Raw genomic sequence first — 21,851 nt, 5'->3', positions numbered from 1 at the left:
ACAATTTTTTAATGACAATTATGATGTCATAGGTCACGTGGTTCGGCTGCCATCTTGAAAAAAACCGAAAACATTTGCACCTCGATGTCTCCGAAAGTGCTGCATAGAAAAAATTGAGACATGGCTCATTGTAAAGAACTCTCCATGGGGAATAAAATATGTTAAAGATGATGTCATAGGTGCCTCCATTATGACGTCATAATTGGACAAGTACAAAACATCATCCGATGAAGATGAAATTTCTTGAGCAAAATCTGGGGATAAATTGATGGAGAAAAAAAAAAGATGACGTCATCGGTCACGTGGTTCGGCCGCCATATTTGTTTTAACAAAAAAGCCTGAAAACCACTGAAAACACATGCTGGCGAGGGTCTGCAATCTCCGATTGCTCTTTCTTGTTATTCTTGTTTTCTTTCCGTTAATCACTGCAGGGATGTCGATTTGATGGACACATGTGCTATGTGGATTAAGTTACCCTTCCTTAAACAATTCACCCATCTTGATGAAAGTTTCCTTTCAGATAAAGTCTTATGGGCACTTGTTCGCAATATTCCTTGATAATTTTTCCCCATCCCATTTAAAAGGCCAACTTTAATGTGATGACAGTTCTATTCCAGCGGCATCAATGGAATTAGTTGGTGCAAGGACTGAAAAACGAACACTGTCTTCATCTCCCGCACCCTCTTAGCCCACCGTGTGACCCGTGTGACCCAGTTATGTCAAAAAGATATTATTCGTCAGGTAATATCTAGAGTCCCTGTATAAAGAGAGTTGTGTCAACTCAAATTTGGACGCCATTTTGTGTCTAAGTGTGTCGGATTAGATATACATGTACATTCGCGATATGGGGTGATATATTCTAAACCTGCTAAAAAAAAATTTACTACACATGTTTAGTCTTATTATTACATACAGGTGATATTTGTTTTGTCAAAAACTCAGCTATTGCCGTGAAAAAGAGCTGTGTGGTGATATTAAAAGTGGTATGGCAATGCATATTACAAGCCAACACTGCATATAAGAGCTAACATTATAAGTAAGACAAACCAATGCTGTCGTTCTCTGAATTTTAATAACTTTTAGAAAGGAGTGTGGGGATATCCAATATTTTTTAAAGGGTGCCGAGAGCAATTCCGGTGTAGGAGTTCCAGCCGACATATAGTCTAACAAACTTAAAACAAATTCTGTACGTGGTATTGCCATATTTCTATAGTGTACAACTTTAGTTTTATCGACATTTATATTCAATTTCCATTGTAATGATTTAACAAGCTGCAAGTCAGCTTCTGTCTCTGACATAAGGAAAACGTCATCGGCATCTAGTAAGATTGAAACGTTCATTTATTACTACACCCTTGCCCAGAACTCTGATGGATATTGCCTGATCGATTAATATGTTTCATAGCTGGCGACTTAATTAACACTTAATTTTCGACTGCGCCAAGCCGTAATTAAACAGAGAAAAAACTTTTAAAAATACCTGCAGTGTGCACGGTTCGTCTAGTCGAACAGATATGGAAAAGCACAGATAAGACGTCGTATTCACCATAACTTGTTTAATTTCACCAGGAACACGATGAGGCCAACACAGTAAACATTCAGTACAAAACTTGGTTCATACATTCAGTGCAGAACATGATTCATACATTCAGTACAAAACTTGGTTCATACATTCAGTACAGAACATGATTCATACATTCAGACCGTAAGAAAACTCTGCCCATAATACAACACTCTGACCAGACCAACACTTCATCCCACTACGTTCACTCCTCACAACGACACTCCAAAACTATCGTTTTGGGAACGATAGCTGTCACCAGGTTAAATATATAGGGATTGTCCAATGTGCAAAATCTTCCATCACTACAATTTGGCCATAAATCCCGGGGTGGGAAATATTTGAGCAAATATGCCACAAGACGCATGAGCACTGTACAAAGCAAACAATAACTCGTCAAATTTTGGACGTATGGATGGCTGCACAACCCGCAAAAAAATTGAGCAGGTCCCCCCATGAAATTGCTTTTATGATTGCCGATTAGGCTAAAGATTTTAAACCAAAAAAATAACTTGCCTCGGAATAACTTTTGAATGGACGGACAGACAACTGAAAACAAAACGGACCATGGGTTTCCCACCCCTATAAAATCAAAATTAATTCCCTCTGAAAAAGTACAGTGACATTGCCCGCAGACTACCCAACCGCAGACCAGGCAATGTCACTGTACCGGGACATTTCATCAATCGATGACAATATGCGGTCCGCTAGGACTACCCGAAAAAAATTGAGCAGGGTTCTTCCCACGGAAATGCATTTTTGGTCAGCTCCTTGAAGATTATAAACAAACACAAATCACTTCCCTTTAAAAGGGTTTTCAACGGACAGACAACCAAAAAAAAACCGAGCAGATAGAATTGCTTTTGAACATCGATCATCAAGCGGCGTGGGCCTACCTGGCAGAGTCTCGAGGAGTCGATCGCTTTCCAGCTCTTTCGTCTGACTTTCGCTTCCCAAATTTGTCTTCTGACTTTATCACTTGGAAATCTATACATCTTATATTTCCCAGATTGGTTTGAACAACCAAAAGCAGAACAACCAGTCATTTTGTTTGGCAATAAACAACATTCCCGTACCAAGCTGACGTTCACGCACGGTGAAGTTAGACACAAAATGGCGCCACGAAATCACGTGACCAGAAATCTCGGGTCAGCGCATGGCGCAACTCTCTTTATACAGGGACTCTAGTAATATCTAACGTGCTCTCAGTATTTCAATTTCAAGCTTTTCACTGCTGTAAAAGCAGGAGTCTGTTTAGCGAAAAATAGGCGTCTCCGCAGAGCAAGGTGTATCTATTAGATTGGGTGCCTGCGGCCCTCTGGGAAAGTTTTAAGGAAGAACCAGATTATGTGGCCTAATGGTTAGAACGTCCGCTCCGAGTCTGGGGAGGGTGGTGGAGGAGGGTGGTACCAAAAGACTTAATAAGTGGTACGTGCTGATTCCTCGCTTGGCAGTAAATGCTGTGATGTCACTTCATCCAAGCTCAGTGGCTCTGTTTGACTGAATTCAAGTCCGGTGTTGTTTTGTGTATTCGTGTGTGTGTGCGCGTGTGTGTGTGTGTGCGTGCGTGTGCGCGTGTTCTCGCTCTTCCATTATCCTTAGACCATGGCAAATAACAACAACATGGTTCTCACGAACAGTTATCATCACTTATACTTCAAAATGCATCCAAAAGATATAACGTTTTGTTTTCCACTTGTTACCTCCGCCACCAAAGGTGGATTTAGGTTATGTTTTCACCCCTGTCTGTCTGTCTGTGAAAAAGGTATCTCAAAAAGTTATGGACAGATTCGGACGAAATTGGGCATAGATGTAGTGCATGTGACACGGACTAAATGATTAGAATTTGGTGAAGATCCGGATTCGGCTACTAGAATTTTTAAGTGAGCCTTCACCATCAGGAGATATCGGGCTAAAAGCGATATATAACATGATATTTAAAAAAGTTAGGGACGAGTTATGACAAAACTTGGTGGATGAGTTGGTTTGGTGACAAGATTTAGGTTCAGGTCCGAATCCAGATGGGGCCTATCAGTGGGATACAAAACAAACTGTTCAGCCTACCGGAGGTATGCGCTCTACTGAGTGCCATTCTAGTATTGTAGACGTTTTATTTTGAATCTCCAGCTAAACCAACCATAGTGGTATCCTGCTCAGTAAGCATGTGTAAATCACTGGCCTTTAGGGAGAACTATGAGAGTTTGAAAATGGTGAGGTACCTTCGAGTTTGTACGGTTCGAGCTACCCCACCATCATGTTATGATACGTCTCCTTACTTCAGGGGGCTTTTGCACAATGTAACTCTGTGTTTGCATCGTTGGTCTGTGTAGATTTTCGATGACGAGTCGACGGACTGCCGCACGCCAGCCGACTGGCTTGGCCTTGGCTGGGACAAAGAGTCGGATGTCTTCCGACCAATCCCTGCCCAAGCCATCCTGCCGGTGAAAAATACAGTGACCGGGCAAGGTCTGAGTCCATCTAAAAATTCCATCACTTCAGTTTGTGGCAGAAATGAGAATAATTCATTGAACCTCCATTAATCTCACCCCATCATGTCCGAAGTTGTTTGAATAACCGCTTTTTAACCTTCCTTGGTGACTCCTTGATTACGTGCACTTGTTTTTGTTTCTCCAGGAGCACACTTTGATTTATGTTGTGTTGTGGTGTTCGAGTATGACACACAGAAGAATCTCTACCTGGTGCAACGTTCGGAAGCTCCTGAGGCTGGTATGATGCGATGCTTTGTAACCTGGTCCTGATTTTGCTCTAATTTTGCCCTGATGTTGCTCTGATTTTGCTGTGGTTTTGCCCTGATTTTGCTGTGATTTTGCCCTGATTCTGCCCTGATTTTGCCGTGATTTTGCTGTGATTTTGCCCTGGTTTTGCTGTGGTTTTGCCCTGATTTTGCTGTGATTTTGCCGTGATTTTGCTGTGGTTTTGCCCTGATTTTGCTGTGATTTTGCCCTGATTCTGCCCTGATTTTGCCGTGATTTTGCTGTGATTTTGCCCTGGTTTTGTTGTGATTTGCCCTGATTTTTCTCTGATTTTGCCCTGATTTTGCACTGATTCTGCCCTGATTTTGCTCTGATTCTGCCCTAATTTTGCTGTGATTTGCCCTGATTTCACGCTGATTCTGCCCTGATTCTGCCCTGATTTTGCTCTGATTTTGCTCTGATTTTGCTCTGATTCTGCCCTGATTTTGCTGTGATTTGCCCTGATTTTGCTCTGATTCTGCCCTGATTTTGCTGTGATTTTCCCTGATTTTGCTCTGATTTTGCTCGGATTTTGCTGTGATTTTGCCCTGATTTGGTCTGATTTTGCCCTGATTTTGCTATGATTTTGCTGTGATTTTGCCCTGATTTGCTCTGATTTTGCCCTGATTTTGCTGTGTTTTGCCCTGATTTTGCCGTGATTTTGCTGTGTTTTGCCGTGATTTTGCCATGATTTTGCTGTGATTTTGCCCTTATTTTGCTGTGTTTTGCCCTGATTTTGCCATGATTTTGCTGTGATTTTGCCCTTATTTTGCTCTGATTTTGCTCTGATTTGCCCTGATTTTGCTGTGATTTTGCCCTGATTTTGCTCTGATTTTGTGATTTTTCAGCCATCCTCACTGCCTTGGTATACATCAATCTGATCTAGGCCATTATACAAGTAAAACTCCCATTAGCTTCCAGTGGCCCTTTATGGAATGCACAATGCATGCCTTGGATATATGGCATGGTAATTTTCTGTATGACATGTTTGCTTGTGTCACAGGAAACGAACCGTGCTGGGTGCCCCGTTTATACCTGCTCTTCCTCGCTGAAGATCCAGTAGTCTTTGTTGGTCGTTTTGCTTCAGCTTGTGCAGCTCGAAGGTCGACACAGGCCCAGCTGCGCTACAACCTCTACATCGATTGCATGGCGGGGGCTGGACCGAGCCGAGAGCTACCGCAGGGCTTATTGGCATCTGTACGCACACGAGTAATGGGGTTTGGCAACCTACATCTCAAGGACATTGACAGGTGGAAGTTTCATCGCAGCATTTTGTGATTGAAACCTCTGTAGCTCACATACATTTCAATCTGATCTTTTTACACTTACTTGAGAGCAACCTCTGGTTTGCTCATGTTATATTGGTCTTGCCAATGTATTTGGTAGCAGTGGTTATATTGTTCGGTTGGGAAATGTAGAATTCTTAAACTTCTTAGAAAGGCTATTATTTCCTTCTTTCTTTCAAAAGTTTTATTGTACAGGGTGTTCCAAAAAGACCTGGACAACTTGGGTTGTTAATATATGTAGTACCACAAATGATACAACGATACCCTTTGGTTTATATGCTACAGAAACACATAAAGTTTCTTTATTTTCAGGTCTGGTGGTTTAATGTAAAATAAAATGGCGACTCCACAGGAGAAAGCACAGTGAGTGCGTCGAATGATTCATCTCGACGAGATCTGGCACACAAGTACAGCGTAATTTCCGTACAAGGTATGGAAGGAATCCGCCATCACGGACTAGTATCTGAGAGTGGTACAAGCGGTTTAAGGAGACTGGAAGTTGTCAGAAACAGAAAAGTACCGGTCGACCAATCACAAGCGCAGAAGACGTTTAAAGAGTGCGTGAATCATTTCAACAAAGTCCCAGAAAATCAATCCGACGCGCATCCGGAAACTGGGTCTACCGACCACCACTGTACACAGGATTTGCATTCAGAGAACTGGGTCTACCAACCACCACTGTACACAGGATTTGCATTCAGAGAACTGGGTCTACCAACCACCACTGTACACAGGATTTGCATTCAGAGAACTGGGTCTACCAACCACCACTGTACACAGGATTTGCATTCAGAGAACTGGGTCTACCAACCACCACTGTACACAGGATTTGCATCGAGAGAACTGGGCATACCAAACACTACTGTACACAGGATTTACATCCAGAGAACTGGGTCTACCAACCACCACTGTACACAAGATTTGCATTCAGAGAACTGGGTCTACCAACCACCACTGTACACAGGATTTGCATCCAGAGAACTGGGCCTACCAACCACCACTGTACACAAGATTTGCATTCAGAGAACTGGGTCTACCAACCACCACTGTACACAGGATTTGCATTCAGAGAACTGGGTCTACGAACCACCACTGTACACAGGATTTGCATCCAGAGAACTGGGCCTACCAAACACCACTGTACACAGGATTTACATCCAGAGAACTGGGTCTACCAACCACCACTGTACACAAGATTTGCATTCAGAGAACTGGGACTACCAACCACCACTGTACACAGGATTTGCATTCAGAGAAGTGGGACTACCAACCACCACTGTACACAGGATTTACATCCAGAGAACTGGGTCTACCAACCACCACTGTACACAGGATTTGCATTCAGAGAAGTGGGTCTACCAACCACCACTGTACACAGGAATTACATCTAGAGAACTGGGTCTACCAACCACCACTGTACACAGGATTTACATCCAGAGAACTGGGTCTACCAACCACCACTGTACACAGGATTTACATCCAGAGAACTGGGTCTACCAACCACCACTGTACACAGGATTTGCATTCAGAGAAGTGGGTCTACCAACCACCACTGTACACAGGATTTGCATCCAGAGAACTGGAATACCAACCGCCACTGTACACAGGATTTGCATACAGATAACTGGGCCTACCAACCACCACTCTGCACAGGATTTGCATCCAGAGAACTGGGAGTACCAACCACCACTGTACACAGGATTTGCATCCAGAGAACTGGAATACCAACCGCCACTGTACACAGGATTTGCATACAGATAACTGGGCCTACCAACCACCACTCTGCACAGGATTTGCATCCAGAGAACTGGGAGTACCAACCACCACTGTACACAGGATTTTGTATAAAACACTGAAGCTTTATGTGAAAAGGTGCAGATTCTGCAGGAACTCAAACCAAATGACGGACCCAAACGCAAGGTGTTTGCTTTGGAAATGCTCATTCGCATGGAGGATGACGAAGATTACCTGAAAAAGGTCATGTTCACAGAGGAAGCTTACTTTCATGTATCGTGGAAGGTCAACCAGCACAATGTGAGGATCTGGGTCTCTGAAATACCCCACATGGTCATTTAACATATACTCGACAGTCCAAAGGTTAATGTGTAGTGTGACCTTCTTCATGACCACTTGGTGGGTCCGTTTTTCTTTGCAGAGGATGCAGTGACCTCAACAATTTACATGAACATGTTGGAAGGATTCGCCTTTCCACAGATTGAAGACCTGCATCCCGATATCATTTTTCAACAAGACGGCGCTACCGCTCATTGGGCCTTAGTCATTTGAGCTGTCCTGAATGAAAAATATCCAAGTCGCTGGATTGGCCGAGGCGGACCAATCACCTGACCTCCACGATCACCAGACATGACCCCTCTAGATTTTTTTTCTGTGAGGGTTTGTCAAAGATGTTGTCTACAACACCAAGGTGGCACACCTGCTGGATCTTCATTTCCGGATAACAGCTGCATGCTGGATGCACATTGGTGGACGCAAACATGCTGAGCTGAACATGGCATAAACTCATGTTCCTTTGATATCCTGCGCGTGATAAACGGAGCTCACATTGAAGTGATTTGATGGTGTGCACAAAACTTTGAGTTTGTGTATCATATAAACCAAAGGGTTTGTGTATCATATGTTTTATACCTCTCCCACCCCCCATTCCCATGCCTCCCCCCCCCCCCCCCCCTAAGCCCTCTCCCTCCCACAGATCAGAGATGTCCCTGCTCTCAAATGTTGTGTTTGTGTCCTTCCCCTTCTCTCCCCATCTTGTCTACCGCTCCCCATGTTATATGTTTTATGTGTTGGTTTGTCTTTCTGTGTGATTAATGTTAGCTCTTTCACGAGCCTCGATCTTGTATACAAAAAAAAAAAAGAAGGGGTATCGTTGTATCATTTGTGGTTCTAAATATAATAACAATATATTTCCTTTGCGCAAGATTGGAGGTCTCGTCTCTTCAAAGCTGTCCATGCACGCTCGCTTTCGAAGTTAAGTAACTTTTCACAATTGTGTTTTTGTCGAAACTGGTCTTGTATGTACCTATTGGGGTGTCTTTAATAGTATTCTTGGCGTTGATTTTTTGTACCTGTGTACAGAATCGTCGGTCTTTCTCATCGTGTATTCTGAGGCCTAAGTGTAGTACTACGCTACTGTGTCCAACCTTGGCTTTAGGCTTTGTTTTTGTCTCAGCGGTTCTCCGATCACGCTGAATTTTTTTTCCGGTCTCTGTTTTCACGGTCTTTTCATCCCATACTTCCTTGTTTTAAAATCTCAAAAAAAAAAAAAAAAAAACCCCAAAAACATTTCCTTCCGTTTTTATTCGGTTATTCGTTCTTAGTTGTTCGTTCGTTCATTCTTCGACCACGCTGTTTGTGATCGATCACGTTGTTAAAAAATGTCTCATCTGACCCCTGAAGACCTGTATTCGGTCATATTCTATAACACCTTTTTCTTCTTCTTCTATAAAAGGATGCTTTCGACTTACTCACCAAATCCATTCATTCCAAAAAAAAATTCCATCTCTTATAGTGCATCTTTCATTCATTCCCTAAACTCTCCAGCACTCCATCCTCCCTCCAGCGTCCTCAAACGTATTTTTGACTCGAATATCTCAAGAAACTCATTTTGCAATAAATGTTCGTTTCCCATTAATCGTACATTTTTCAAAATCCCATCACCCCAAAATCCCATTTCCCATCACCCCTCCCCTCTAAATCTACCCCCTTGCCAATCCCCTCCAAATCATCCCCATCACCCATCTCTTTCAAATCTTCCCCCTTGCCCCTCCCCTCCAAATCTTCCCAATCACCCATTCCTTTCAAATCTCCCCCCACACCCCTCCCCTCCGAGACTCTCCCTCGCTCCTCCCCTCCTAGACTCCCCTCTCACCCCTCCCCCTCAAAGCGTCCTCCCCGCTTCTTCCCCCTTCCAACTTTCACCTTCATCTCCCTCAACCTTCTGCCTCGCTCTTCCCCCTCGTCAAATAACACCTCACTGCGCCTCTCCCAATCACCATCAAACCTTTTGTCTGCCCCATCCTTCCCTTTCTCCGATCTATTCTGTAATCTCTGACACACCTTCAACAGCTCTCCCTACCTCTTCCTCCTCTTCCACATCTTACCCTACCACTCCCCCCCCCTGTTCTGTATCCGATGCTCCCCCTTCCTCTTCCTTAACAGTATGGACCTCAAACATCCGGGGCCTTCGCTCAAACATGTCTGATCTCTCCATACAGGTTGCTTCTGACAAACCAGACGTGATCTGCTTAACAGAAACTTTCCTCCTTCACGATGTCTCTGATTCCTTGGTATCTCTCCCAGGTTACTCCCTACTCCGGTATGATAGACCTGAGCCTCGTCCTGGAGGTGGGGTTGCTATCTTTATAAAAAACTCTCTTCCTCACTCGCCCTGCACTGCCCTCTCTCCACCTCACCCCCAGGAATTCCTTTGGCTACGGCTTCCCCTTCGCTCCCACCTTTTGTTCATATGTGTGTTGTACCGTCCACCAAACAGTGATGACTCCATCTACATCTCGCTGTCTGAGAATATGGACCAACTTCTATCTACCCATCCCAACTCTCTCTTCCTCATATGTGGTGATTTCAACTGTCACCATGCCAGTTGGCTGGGTGTGGGTACCTCTCTCACCAGCCATGGCTCTTCAGCAAAGGACTTCTGTGACTCACTGGGACTGACACAAACTGTCAATTTCCCGACCCGGATTTCAGTCAACGGAGCATCTTCTCTTCTGGACTTGGTTATGACTAACTTCCCTGAAAATGTCTGCTGCTCTTCTTCTGCTCCAATCGGCTCTTCTGATCATGTGCTTGTTAAAGTGGACATCTCTCTGACCATTCTCAGAGAGCCTCCTCAGCGTCGACGAGTCTGGCATTTCACTCAGGCCAACTGGCACGGTCTTCAAGCAGCCATCAATCATCTGGACTGGTCTCCCATCTCTACTGCCTCTGACATCAATTCTTCCTGGGAATTCTTCCAAAGCAAACTGCTCTCTCTCATGCACAGATTTATCCCATCTCGTCTTCTGTTGTCATACCCTTCCTCCCGTCCATGGTACACGGAATCTTGTGGTGAGGCTATTGCCCAGAAACAACTTGCTTTCGTCTCCTGGAAAGCAAATCCAACGGAAGGAAATCTCATTTCCTTTCACAAAGCCCGAAACAAGTGTGTGTCCACGCTCAGGAGAGCCAGGAAACAATATCTCTCCGTTCTCAGGACCGAACTCTCTTATCTGTCTCCCTCTTCCAAATCCTGGTGGCGTCTGGTCAAATCTGTTTCTGGTGTTTGTTCCCCCTCCATCCCCTCCCTCACCTCAAATGGCCACACGGCTGACTCCGCACGCGAAAAAGCTGAATGCCTCAACTCTGTGTTTGCCTCTAAATCCTGTGTCCCAAACCCATCCCTCTCTGTACCCACCGTACCCAGTCGTACCCAGCTGCTCCTGGACTCTGTGTCCTTTCCTCCTGACAAGGTGGAAAAGTTTCTGTCAACCCTCGACTCGGATTCTGCAACTGGACCTGACGGCATCAGCCCACGGGTCCTAAAATCCTGTTCTTCCGCTCTTTCACTCCCTCTCTCTGTTCTCTTCACCCTCTCTTTTGCTCAAGGTCATCTTCCATCTGCTTGGAAATCTGCCAACATCACCGCTTTGCACAAAAAAGGTGCAAAAACAGATCCCAGCAACTACAGACCAATCAGCCTTCTCCCAATTATCAGCAAAGTCATGGAATCCATCATTGCTTCAGATATGAAATCTTTCCTCTTCTCCAATGGCTTGATCTCTGATCATCAATTTGGTTTCAGACCTGGACACTCTACTCTGGACATGCTGCTTCTGCTTTCTCAACAATGGATGGAGGTCCTCAATGCCAAACAGGAAATTAGAGCAGTCTCCCTTGACATATCACGTGCCTTCGATACGGTCTGGCACCCCGCTCTGCTCACCAAACTCTCCTCTTTTGGTATCCATGGAAATCTCCACGCATGGCTGGCGGACTTCCTCTCTAGTCGTAGTCAACGTGTGGCCCTGAATGGGTTTCTCTCATCTCCTCTTCCTGTTCAGGCTGGAGTTCCACAAGGCAGTGTTCTAGGCCCTGTCCTTTTTCTGGTCTTCATCAATGATCTCTCTGACTCTCTTGAAAATCCTCTGTATCTCTTTGCTGATGACTCTACTCTCTGTCGCTCCATTCTTCATCCCTCAGATCGGCAGTCTGCTGCCTCCTCACTCTCTGCAGACCTGGACAAAATCACAGACTGGGCAAACAAGTGGAACATGTCTTTCAATCCTGACAAATCTCACACTCTTACGATGTCTCTCCGAAAAGACCGACTGGACAACCCTCCCATCCACTTTCTGAATAATCCTCTCCAAGAAGTTCTGTCACTCAAGCTTTTGGGTCTCACTATCTGCCATGATCTTTCCTGGGAAAACCACATTTCAAATCTGGCCTCCAAAGCCAGTCGCCGACTGGGCATCCTCCGTCGTGCGAAGTCCTTCCTTGGCACACCTGAGCTCCTCACCACATACAAGGCTTTCATCCGCAGCTCAATGGAATACTGCTCTCCCCTCTGGGCTGGTGCTCCTGCTTCACACCTAGCTCGTCTTCACGCTGTTGAAACCAAAGCATTCAGAATCATTGGAATCTCCCGCGATGAAGCTAACTCCAAGGGCCTCTCACTCACTCACCGCAGGCAGGTTGGTGGTCTTTCCATCTTCTACCGACTCCTCTCTGGCCTTGCCCCCCCAGCTCTCTCTGGGCTCTGTCCCGCAAATATTCCTACAGGTCGCACAAGATCTGCCTGCAACCCTCTTATGGTCAAACTGCCAAAATCAAGACTCTCTGCTCACCTTCACTCCTTCATTCCTCTTTTCTCCCGCCTCTGGAACAAACTCCCTCACTCTCTTCAATCCCACTCCACCCTCCAGGTCTTTAAAACAGCTGTTCACCACCATCTCTTATCTTCCCCCATCCAAAACCTTGATCTTTTCTACCCCCGCTAATTTCACCCCAATTCCACTTTTTTGAAATACCAACTTCTGTCCTGGAAGTCATTGGTGTCCTTGTGTTTTATACTTCTCCCTCCACCTCCCCCTCCCTTCCCATGCCTCCTCCCCCCAAGCCCTCTCCCTTCCACACATCTCCCTGCTCTCAAATGTTGTGTTTGTGTGCTTCACCTTCTCTCCCCATCTTGTTTTCCGCTCCCTCTTTTTATATATTTTGTTTGTCTGGTTGATTTGTTTGTGAAGTAAATGTTAGCTCTTTCACGAGCCTCGATTCAGTATACAAAAAAAAAAAAAAAAAAAAAAAAAAAAAAAAAAAAAAAAAAAAAAAAAAAAAAAAAAAAAAAAAAAAAAAAAAAAAAAAAAAAAAAAAAAAAAAAAAAAAAAAAAAACAACAAAGTTGTCCAGGTCTTTTTGGAACACCCTGTACTGTGGCTTGTACAGCCAGCAAAAAGGGAAAACATGCCGGTGATGGACAGCACAGCTTTTTTGTCATAAAGGTCAAGATCCAAAGATCAGGCAGGGTCCACAAAGCATGAAGAAGGCATAAAAAGAAGGCAGTGTTATTGTTACATTTCGGGAATGAGTGTCCCCACAACAACATCCTGCACGTGTCTTCACACAACAGAACAGCAAAAAATGGCGTCCAGCATGACAATATTGCCAGTCACGTGGCCCCCACAATGCAACCCACCAACGTTACGGCGTGTTATTATTTATAGACCATAGCGAATCCGACTTGCAATTTAAATAAGGAAAAGTAAATAACACTTATTTTACCAACGACATCCACTTCGTGTTTCGTATCCGACTACATCACGAGAGATCTGTTCTTAGACTATGTCATATAGAAAGAGAGAGGGAAGATAGAAAGGTAGGTCATGAATGGTACCAGTACCAACAAAAAACGTAGAAAAACAACAACACTATGAATGTATGCCATTCACTAGGCCGCAGTACAAAGTGATTTTCTTCTGGAATACAGTATAAGCTGTGGCAATGGCGTCTTTGTGAATATGAAACGAAGGAGGAAACAAGTGTTACGGATTCGTCACTTCCGTTGTGGTGGTTTTCATCCACTGCAAACATTTTTGATTCCATGTACTATTATTGTTTTCAAAAGGTTTATTGTTTATGAACTGTTTTCAAAAGGTGAAAAAGTTAGAGTTAAAAGAAACAGGAAACCGGATCGGGAACCGGACGACGAAGAGGAAGAAAAAGAAAAGCAGGCGGAGCGAGTGAGTTCGACAAGAAAGCCGAGCTGCTTTGAGTTCTGGAGCGAACGTTGGCGAGCAAGAGTCATGAGTGAACTTTGGGTTTCCCAGGGAAGGGATTCCTGCGACAGAGTTGTTATCGCTGTGACAGATCAACCTTCGTGTGAGGTTTTGCGGTGGATTCCGAGGAGAATCATCGTCGTGCCATTACGCATCGAGAACGGGCCGTCGGCCATTTTGACTCACGCCCTTTGCGCATCGTGCAAGGTCTTTGCTTCGCTTCAGCCGTTTTCACCGCATTCAGACGTATCTGGTGTGTGTGTGCAATGTGGCTTTTGAAGGTTAATTTGCGGTTCGCCGAATGTGAGCCGTGGAACGTCCATACCCGAGGGTGAGATTTCCCAGTCGCCTGGAGGGCGCCTTGTGATTTCCCAGTCGCCTGGAGGGCGCCTTTGCGCAGCTTTGGCAGCAGGGGACTGTAACTGCCAACCCAATGGGATTCTGGTCTCGATTGGACATTGATCTGACGATCGCTGGAGCGGATCGACTTTGGCTTGAAGCCGGGATTAGAGACATTGGGAATCTTCCTCTTTTCGCTCACTTGGAGCACAGTGAGTTATATTGTACGAACCTGATGGTACCATCATAGGAATGATATACTATTTGTTGTACAATTGATTACTATTGTTTTTGTACTGTTATTCTTGTGTGCCCTTAATACTGTTGCGAATATGGAATTTGACCTCCATATCCGCTTGTAAATATTCCCCTATCTTCTCCGATACTCCCCAACTCTCCCCTTACCCCATTCCCTAGTCCCATTGTCTGTAAACAACACCCATTAGAGCCGATCTTCCCCTTCATTCCCCCATTAAATGTCGTGCCCAGGTCCCCCGCACCACACGTAGACAATTATAGGACATCTTGCTAGTTATTCTTAATCTATGTCAGTTAAGGACTTGTTTCCATTAATTATGACTCTTCGTTGCACCAGAATGTGATGATATGGCACCAGTAGGAGTTTAGGACCTTCCCATACCTCCCCGCATCTCTTCCCATCATCTCAAGCTCCAACAACAACCACAACAACAGCGGCTTTGCGTCCTCACTCCGGCTCGGTTGGCCGCCATTGAACATGTGCTCGACGGGGTTACCCAGAAGGGGGCTCCCTGTCGGCCCCTCGTCAAGGGCGGAGCCGGTAACCCCCGCACCCAATGAGAAGCCATGGGCCGATGCCATATGGGGCGGAGCTAACGAGCGAGGGCGTGACTCCCCGCCGGATATACGCGGCCCCGCGCCGGACGTGACGAGAGATGCGCCCCGAGCTTGGAAGGACAAGACGCCACCCTCCCGAGCGCTGAGCGACCTCCCCGGCATCTCCACCAAAGTCGCGACCCACGAGCGCTGAGCGACCTCCCCGCATCTGTTGGACACCACCGTACGTGATTCTGTCCCTGAGCCAGGTGCACCTGAGCCATCGACTGCCGCTTTCCTGGCCATCAAACCCCGTGTGAGTGAGCCTTGTCCCGTTTATCTGTGGTCTGTCTAGGGTTAATATAAGGTTGTGTCTAAGTGCCCACCTTCCTATGTTTCCCTCTTGTCCCTGTAATCTAACCTTTTCCGCCTTAATATAACCTCCTCCGGAGGTCTTGAGAACTGAACCCCTGGTGTCGTATTGTGTGATTGTAATCCAGCCGTGTGTCTTCTTTTTCTTTCCTATTGAGCCAGCATAGCGCGGCTTCGTCGACGTTCGAGTACAATCGGGTAACTTGTACGGATACGGCGGCCATCCCGCTCGGCCCACCATACCATCAAAGTCGTATCTGTAACAATTGGTGTCGGGAGTGAGATTCGAGGCCCGACCAAATTTTGAAGGAAAAAAAAAAAAAAAAAAAAAAAAAAAAAAAAAAAAAAAAAAAAAAAAAAAAAAAAAAAAAACGAATAGAGGAAAAAAAAAATTTGGTCAAAATTTGGAGCGGCCGAAATTTCGAATTTGTTTTACGAAACTCGAATTTTGAAAGTCGCGCTATGGCGGATCAAGACGGCTGGGGTCCGGTAGGGGAGAGTGAAGCAGGGTCGGTCCAGGACCAAATTGAGACACGTGAGGAGAGCGAAACAGCGGGGGTAGCAGACGCGCGAAATGGCGCCTCGCACATAGCTACGTGGGCCGCACCCGCTGCACAAGTGGGAGGGATGGCCCAGATGCAGGTCCTCATGGAGCAATTTATGGCGCAAATGCAGGCGTCCCTCAAACTGCAGAGTAACCAATTGGGGAACCGGATGGATGCTCAGAGTGAGCAAATGAGGGTTGATAGTGGGCGAATGGAGGGCCAAATGGGGGTAATGGGAAACCAAATGGGGGTAATGGGAAACCAAATGGGGGTAATGAGGGACGAAGCGAGGGGTACCGGTGAGAAGTTAGACAATAATTTTGAGGAGTTAGACAAGAAAATTGGGAAGTTAGACAATAATTTTGAGGAGTTAGACAAGAAATTTGGGAGGTTAGACAATAATTTTGAGGAGTTAGACAAGAAATTTGGGAGGTTAGACAATAATTTTGAGGGGTTAGACAACGGGATAAAAGAAGTGAAAAATGGGTTAATGGGGGTAGAAAATAGAATGGCTGCCCAGGAGAATCAGATAGAGGGAGTGAAAAATGGGTTAGAGGGGTTAGAAAACAGTATGGAAGGCAAATTGAGGGACATGAGGGACCAAGCGGAAAGGGAAGTTAAACAAATGGAGCAGCAGATAGAGGGGGTCAGAATGGGGGTAGAAACCAAACTGGATGCTCACAGGGAGGAAATGGAGCAGATGAGGGTGGCATCTGGGCAGGAGATGCAAGTGATGGGAGAGGAGATCAGAAGAGGAGTGAGTGAGGAGGTCGGAGGAGTGCGCGAGGAGGTGAGGCACTGTAAGGAGCGCATGGAGAAAGAGGTGAGAAAGGGGACTGTAAAATTGCAAGGTGGTATAGAGGAGTTGACGCTGGGAGTAGAACAACTGACAGTGGGACAAAAGGAGTTGGGGGACCAGGTAAAGAAGAACACAGCGGTAATAGAGGGTTTAAAATCGACACAGAAGGAGATGAAAAAGGACGTAGGGGTAATTAAAAAAGAGTGTCAGACGGTACATGAGGACCTGACGAGGAAAATGGACAAGGTGGTAGAGGTAATGGAGGTTAAAGAGCGGGAGGTGCGGGAGCACATAGAAAAAAATAAAGTGGAGTTAGAGGAAGAACTTAAAGGGGCGCACGAAGAGATGAAGGAGATGAAGCAAAAATTAGAAGAAGTGGAAGAAGGGGTGAGCGAAATTAAAAAGCGACGGAGAGAGGATAAGAAAGAGATAAAAGAGGAGGTAAAAGAATTGGTCCAGAGTCTGTGTTCGGATCGTGATGATGTGCTCATTAACCGGATGAGGGATTCGCAGGTGATGGAGGAGAAGCGAAGAGAAAGAGGACCCGGTGTAAGTGGTGACCAATATGGTCGTGCGTATGATGCGCCAGGTGATTTAATAAGCTTGGGGGTCGAGATAGACCCGGATGTTCGTGAGAGGCCAAGAGTGAGGTGTATGGCTGGTCCGGAGGGTATGGAACGAGAGGTGCGAGGTGTGGGTGAGCAAGGTTGTGGTGGTGGTGGTATGGAATGGGTAGCGGGTTGCGGAGGTGTGACCCATGCATCGACACCAACAGGGGTGGTTGTTGGAGGGACCGGGGAGGCACGAGAGCCCCTTGGGGGTAGTGTACTGTGGGGGCCCGGCCGGTTCGGCCCCGCGCTGACCCCGCAAGGGGCGACGCACGGGGTCCGGCAGGCGGGCAACGACTCACATACGAGGTGGTCCCACAAGGTCCCACTCGCGCCGTATGACGGCAAGAGTGATCTACGCGCGTACCTGGCGCAGTTCGACTGTGTGTGTAAGGGCAACGGTTGGGGTGAGGACGAAGGTGGAGTACACCTGGTGGCCGCATTGCGCGGCGCGGCGGCGGAGGTGCTGACGGCATTACCAGCGGGTGCTCTCACCCTGCCAGCCCTCCGCGACGCCCTAATTAATCGATTCGGCATAGAACAGCAGAGCGAGCTTGTTAAAGCTCAGCTCGCGCTGCGAAAACGCAAGCCCCAGGAAGCCATCGGGGAACTTGCCCACGACATTCGCCGCGCAGTGGGGATCGCACATGCTAGCATGGCAGCGGATTCCCGGGAAAGCCTGGCGCTGGACCATTTTATCCAGGCCCTCCCGGATATTGAGCTCCGGCAACAGCTCGCCATGTGGCGCCCGCAGACTCTGAGCCAGGCGGCTGACGCTGCGGCCCGTTGGGAAGCAGCGAGGCCCCTGGCCCGGGGGGGCGAACGTCTCGCAATGGCGGTCCGCCAGATGGGACCCCCGATGGAGGGCGGACCCCTTAGGGGGCCCGCCCCCGACGTGGGTCCTGACCTGGCGGGCATGGTCCGGAGGCTGGTGGACCAGCGCCTGGCAGGACCTGGACCATGGCAGGCGGCCCCGGAGGTGGCCCGCGGTGGACCACGAGCGGGTAATCCAATTCGGACCTACAGGGGGGGGAATTTGGAATTCCGGAGGCAAGCACCTTATCAGGTGAGGTGCTATACCTGCAACCGCCTGGGTCACCTGGCGCGGCACTGTCGAAACGCGCGCCGGGATGATCCCCGGCAGTTGAGGTCCTCAACTCCGCCCAGGGGGGAGCGGGTTAGCCGACCCCAGACACCCCCCCGCCAGACCCCGGGAAACTAGGAGGTGTCGGGCACGTAGGGCGGTGTTCGGCAGCAGAGGATGGAGGAGAGCCCTCATTGACGCGACAGGTCATTTATTGTGGCCAAATTGGAACCGGTAGCCTGACAATTAGATGCAAAATTGCCGGCGTGGGGGTAGACGCCGTCGTGGACACAGGAGCTAGCGCCACGATCATCAGCCCTGTGGTCCTTGATTCGAGCGCAGGTGGCTGGGATAAGATCCAGCGCCTGCAAAATTATAGTTTGCAGCTTGCTACCGGGGTAACGGCCCCGATCATAGGGCGTGGTTCTGTGACCCTCAAGTTAGGGTCGGTAAGGAGGGAGATAGATGTTTGGGTGGCGGAGGTGTGCGACCCATGTTTAATAGGGTTGGACCTGTTGACTGCCAGCGGTTGTAAAATCGACTTGTGCCGGGGGATCCTGCAGGTGGGAGTAGAAGAGCTGCCGTTAGGGGGAGTGAGCACGGCCGAGAGAGCGGAGCTGGAGGCTTCCGAGGCCGTGACCATCCCCCCCAGGGCCGAGGCGATAGTGCCGGCCCGGTGGGCAGCTCGCCCAACATGGCAGGAGTCCTGCGGCCTGGTCGAACCGGTGGCAGCGCAGTCCATACCGGGTTTAATCGTGGGCCGCACCCTTGTAAAAACGGACGGACCGGTAGTGGCCGTCCGAGTAGTAAATGTGAGTACAGAACCACGCACTATAGTAAGGGGCACGAGGGTAGCTGGCTGCACCCCAGTTGAGGAAGTCGCGACAGTGAGGGGCGAGAACGTCCAGCCGAGCCGACCCCGGGGGGAGCCTTCAATAACAAGTAGGAATTGGCCCGATCCCATTTGCGAGATGGTAAATCGTAGTAGCGTAGAGTTGGGAGGTACCCAGAGGGAGGCCTTACACAAACTGGTTGGGTCCCATTTGGACCTCTTCTCCCTGTCCACCGAGGATATTGGACGTACGGGCCTGGTGAAACATCAGATCCACACCGGTGAGGCCCGGCCTATTCGTCAGGCCGCCCGACGGCTCCCTTGGAGCAAGAGGGCGGAAGCTGACGAGCAGGTTGCAAAAATGCTCGACGCAGGTGTGATCGAGCCCTCGGGAAGTCCTTGGATGTCACCTGTTGTGCTGGTCAAAAAGAAGGATGGGACCACGCGGTTCTGCGTGGACTATCGCCAGCTAAACAACGTGACACTCAAGGACTCATATCCCCTGCCAAGGATTGATGACACCCTCGATGCCGTTGCGGGCTCAAATTGGTTCACAACTTTGGACCTCAAGAGTGGGTATTGGCAGGTGGAGATGGATAGGGCAGGGAAGGAGAAAACGGCATTTTCCACAGGTAAGGGACTGTATCAGTTTACTGTGATGCCGTTTGGTTTGTGTAACGCCCCCGCCACCTTTGAGAGATTGATGGAGCATGTACTAGGCGGCATGCCATGGCAATCATGCCTGGTGTACCTGGATGACGTCCTGGTACATGCCCAAACGTTCCCCCAGGCACTAGCTAATTTGGATCAGGTGTTCGGGTGCCTCAGACAGGCAGGGTTGAAGCTGAACCCGAGTAAGTGCACTTTGTTTGCAAGAGAGGTGGCCTATCTAGGTCACGTGATTGGCCGCGAGGGGGTAAAAACAGACCCAGACAAAATTAAAGCGGTAGAGGAGTGGCCCGCACCACGTACCATCAAAGAGGTGCGGGGATTTTTGGGACTCTGCTCCTACTACCGGCGCTTTGTGGCGAAATTTGCGGAGTTGGCCCGTCCCCTCCACCGGCTTACGGAGAAGGGGACGCGATTTAATTGGACACGGGAGTGCCACGAGGCCTTCCAAAAATTGAAGGGGTGTCTAACATCCGCACCCCTTCTAGCTTACCCCACTAGTGACGGGACATTTACCCTGGACACGGATGCGAGCCAGGAAGGATTGGGCGCAGTTTTGTCTCAGACACAGGAGGGCGTGGAGAGAGTGATTGGTTATTATAGTCGGGCCTTAAGTAGGCCCGAGAGAAATTATTGCGTCACTCGCAAAGAGTTATTGGCTATGCTGGCTGCCATGAACCATTTCCACCCGTACTTGTACGGGCGGAAATTTTTGGTTAGAACTGACCATTCCTCCTTGCAATGGCTCCTTCGGTTCAAGGAACCGGAGGGCCAAATTGCAAGGTGGTTGGAAAAGTTGCAGCAGTACGATTTTGATGTGGCCCATAGGGCCGGGAAGGCCCATGGTAATGCGGACGCACTCTCTCGGCGTCCTTGTCTGGGGGAAAACTGTAAATTTTGTGCGAGACACGAGGAGAGGGAGCAATTGGGCGATTCCGCCCCGATTCTCGTCGTCCGGGCAACCCGGGTGAGAGGGCCAATTTTGCCACTAACCGCGGACGAGGAATTTGGAGAGTTGGCTTGGAGCACGGCCCAGCAGGAGGATCCTGTTCTGGGGCCGGTGTTCCAATGGGTCAAATTGGGGCAAAGACCAAAGGGGGAAGAGGTCACCCCCCTCGGGGCACAAACAAAGGCATATTGGGCTCAGTGGCAGACCCTGGAATTGAAAGGCAACATCTTGTATCGCAAGTGGGTGGAGGTTCCCTCTGATCGAACTTCCTGGCTGGTGATAGTCCCTGACAAATTCAAGAACGTCATATTGCAACAGGTGCATGGTACCCGCTCCGGCGGCCATTTGGGCAGGACAAAGACAATATCTCGGGTCCGCCGGAGGTTCTATTGGGTGAATATGGGGCGCGACATACAGGACTGGTGTCGGAGATGCGACGCCTGTTCTGCCAAAAAGGGACCAGCACGGAGGATGAGGGCCCCCCTTCAATTACATCAGGTGGGGGCCCCCCTTGAGCGGGTGGCTATGGATATTCTAGGACCGCTGCCCCGCACCCGCCAAGGTAATAAGTATATCCTCGTTGTGATGGACTACTTCACCAAGTGGCCGGAGGCCTACGCCCTCCCCAACCAAGAAGCAGGGGTGGTAGCGCAGGCCTTCGTGGAAGGATTTGTGTGCCGGCATGGGATTCCACAGGAGTTGCACACCGACCAGGGACGAAATTTTGAGAGCAAATTGCTAAAAGATGTGTGCAGTCTCCTGTCAATTCGGAAAACCAGAACAACGCCTTTAAGACCTCAATCTGACGGGATGGTGGAAAGATTCAATCGAACTCTAATCCAACAACTGGCACTGTTCACCACCACCCGTCAGGATGACTGGGACGAACATCTCCCTTACTTGCTCATGGCCTACCGAACCAGCCAGCACGGGGCCACCGCATGCAGTCCAGCGTTGCTTATGTAT

At 48.2% G+C, this 21,851-nt stretch overlaps 1 protein-coding gene across 1 annotated transcript in view; it reads left to right on the top strand.

The window, feature by feature from the left end:
• Positions 1-21,851, top strand: part of DNAH1 (dynein axonemal heavy chain 1) — a 220,518-nt gene that overhangs the window by 18,964 nt on the left and 179,703 nt on the right. Inside the window, exons 5-7 of the mRNA XM_078777248.1 lie at positions 3,892-4,027; positions 4,196-4,288; positions 5,318-5,564. Coding sequence (XP_078633374.1) covers positions 3,892-4,027; positions 4,196-4,288; positions 5,318-5,564 — 476 coding nt within the window. The remainder of the gene's footprint in view (positions 1-3,891; positions 4,028-4,195; positions 4,289-5,317; positions 5,565-21,851) is intronic.

Source organism: Myxine glutinosa, chromosome 5 (genome assembly GCF_964187855.1).
Source record: "Myxine glutinosa chromosome 5, kmMyxGlut1.1, whole genome shotgun sequence".
NCBI classification, from domain to species: domain Eukaryota; kingdom Metazoa; phylum Chordata; class Myxini; order Myxiniformes; family Myxinidae; genus Myxine; species Myxine glutinosa.
The sequence above is the reverse complement of the archived record's forward strand: the minus strand, read 5'-3'. Positions and strand labels throughout refer to the sequence as shown.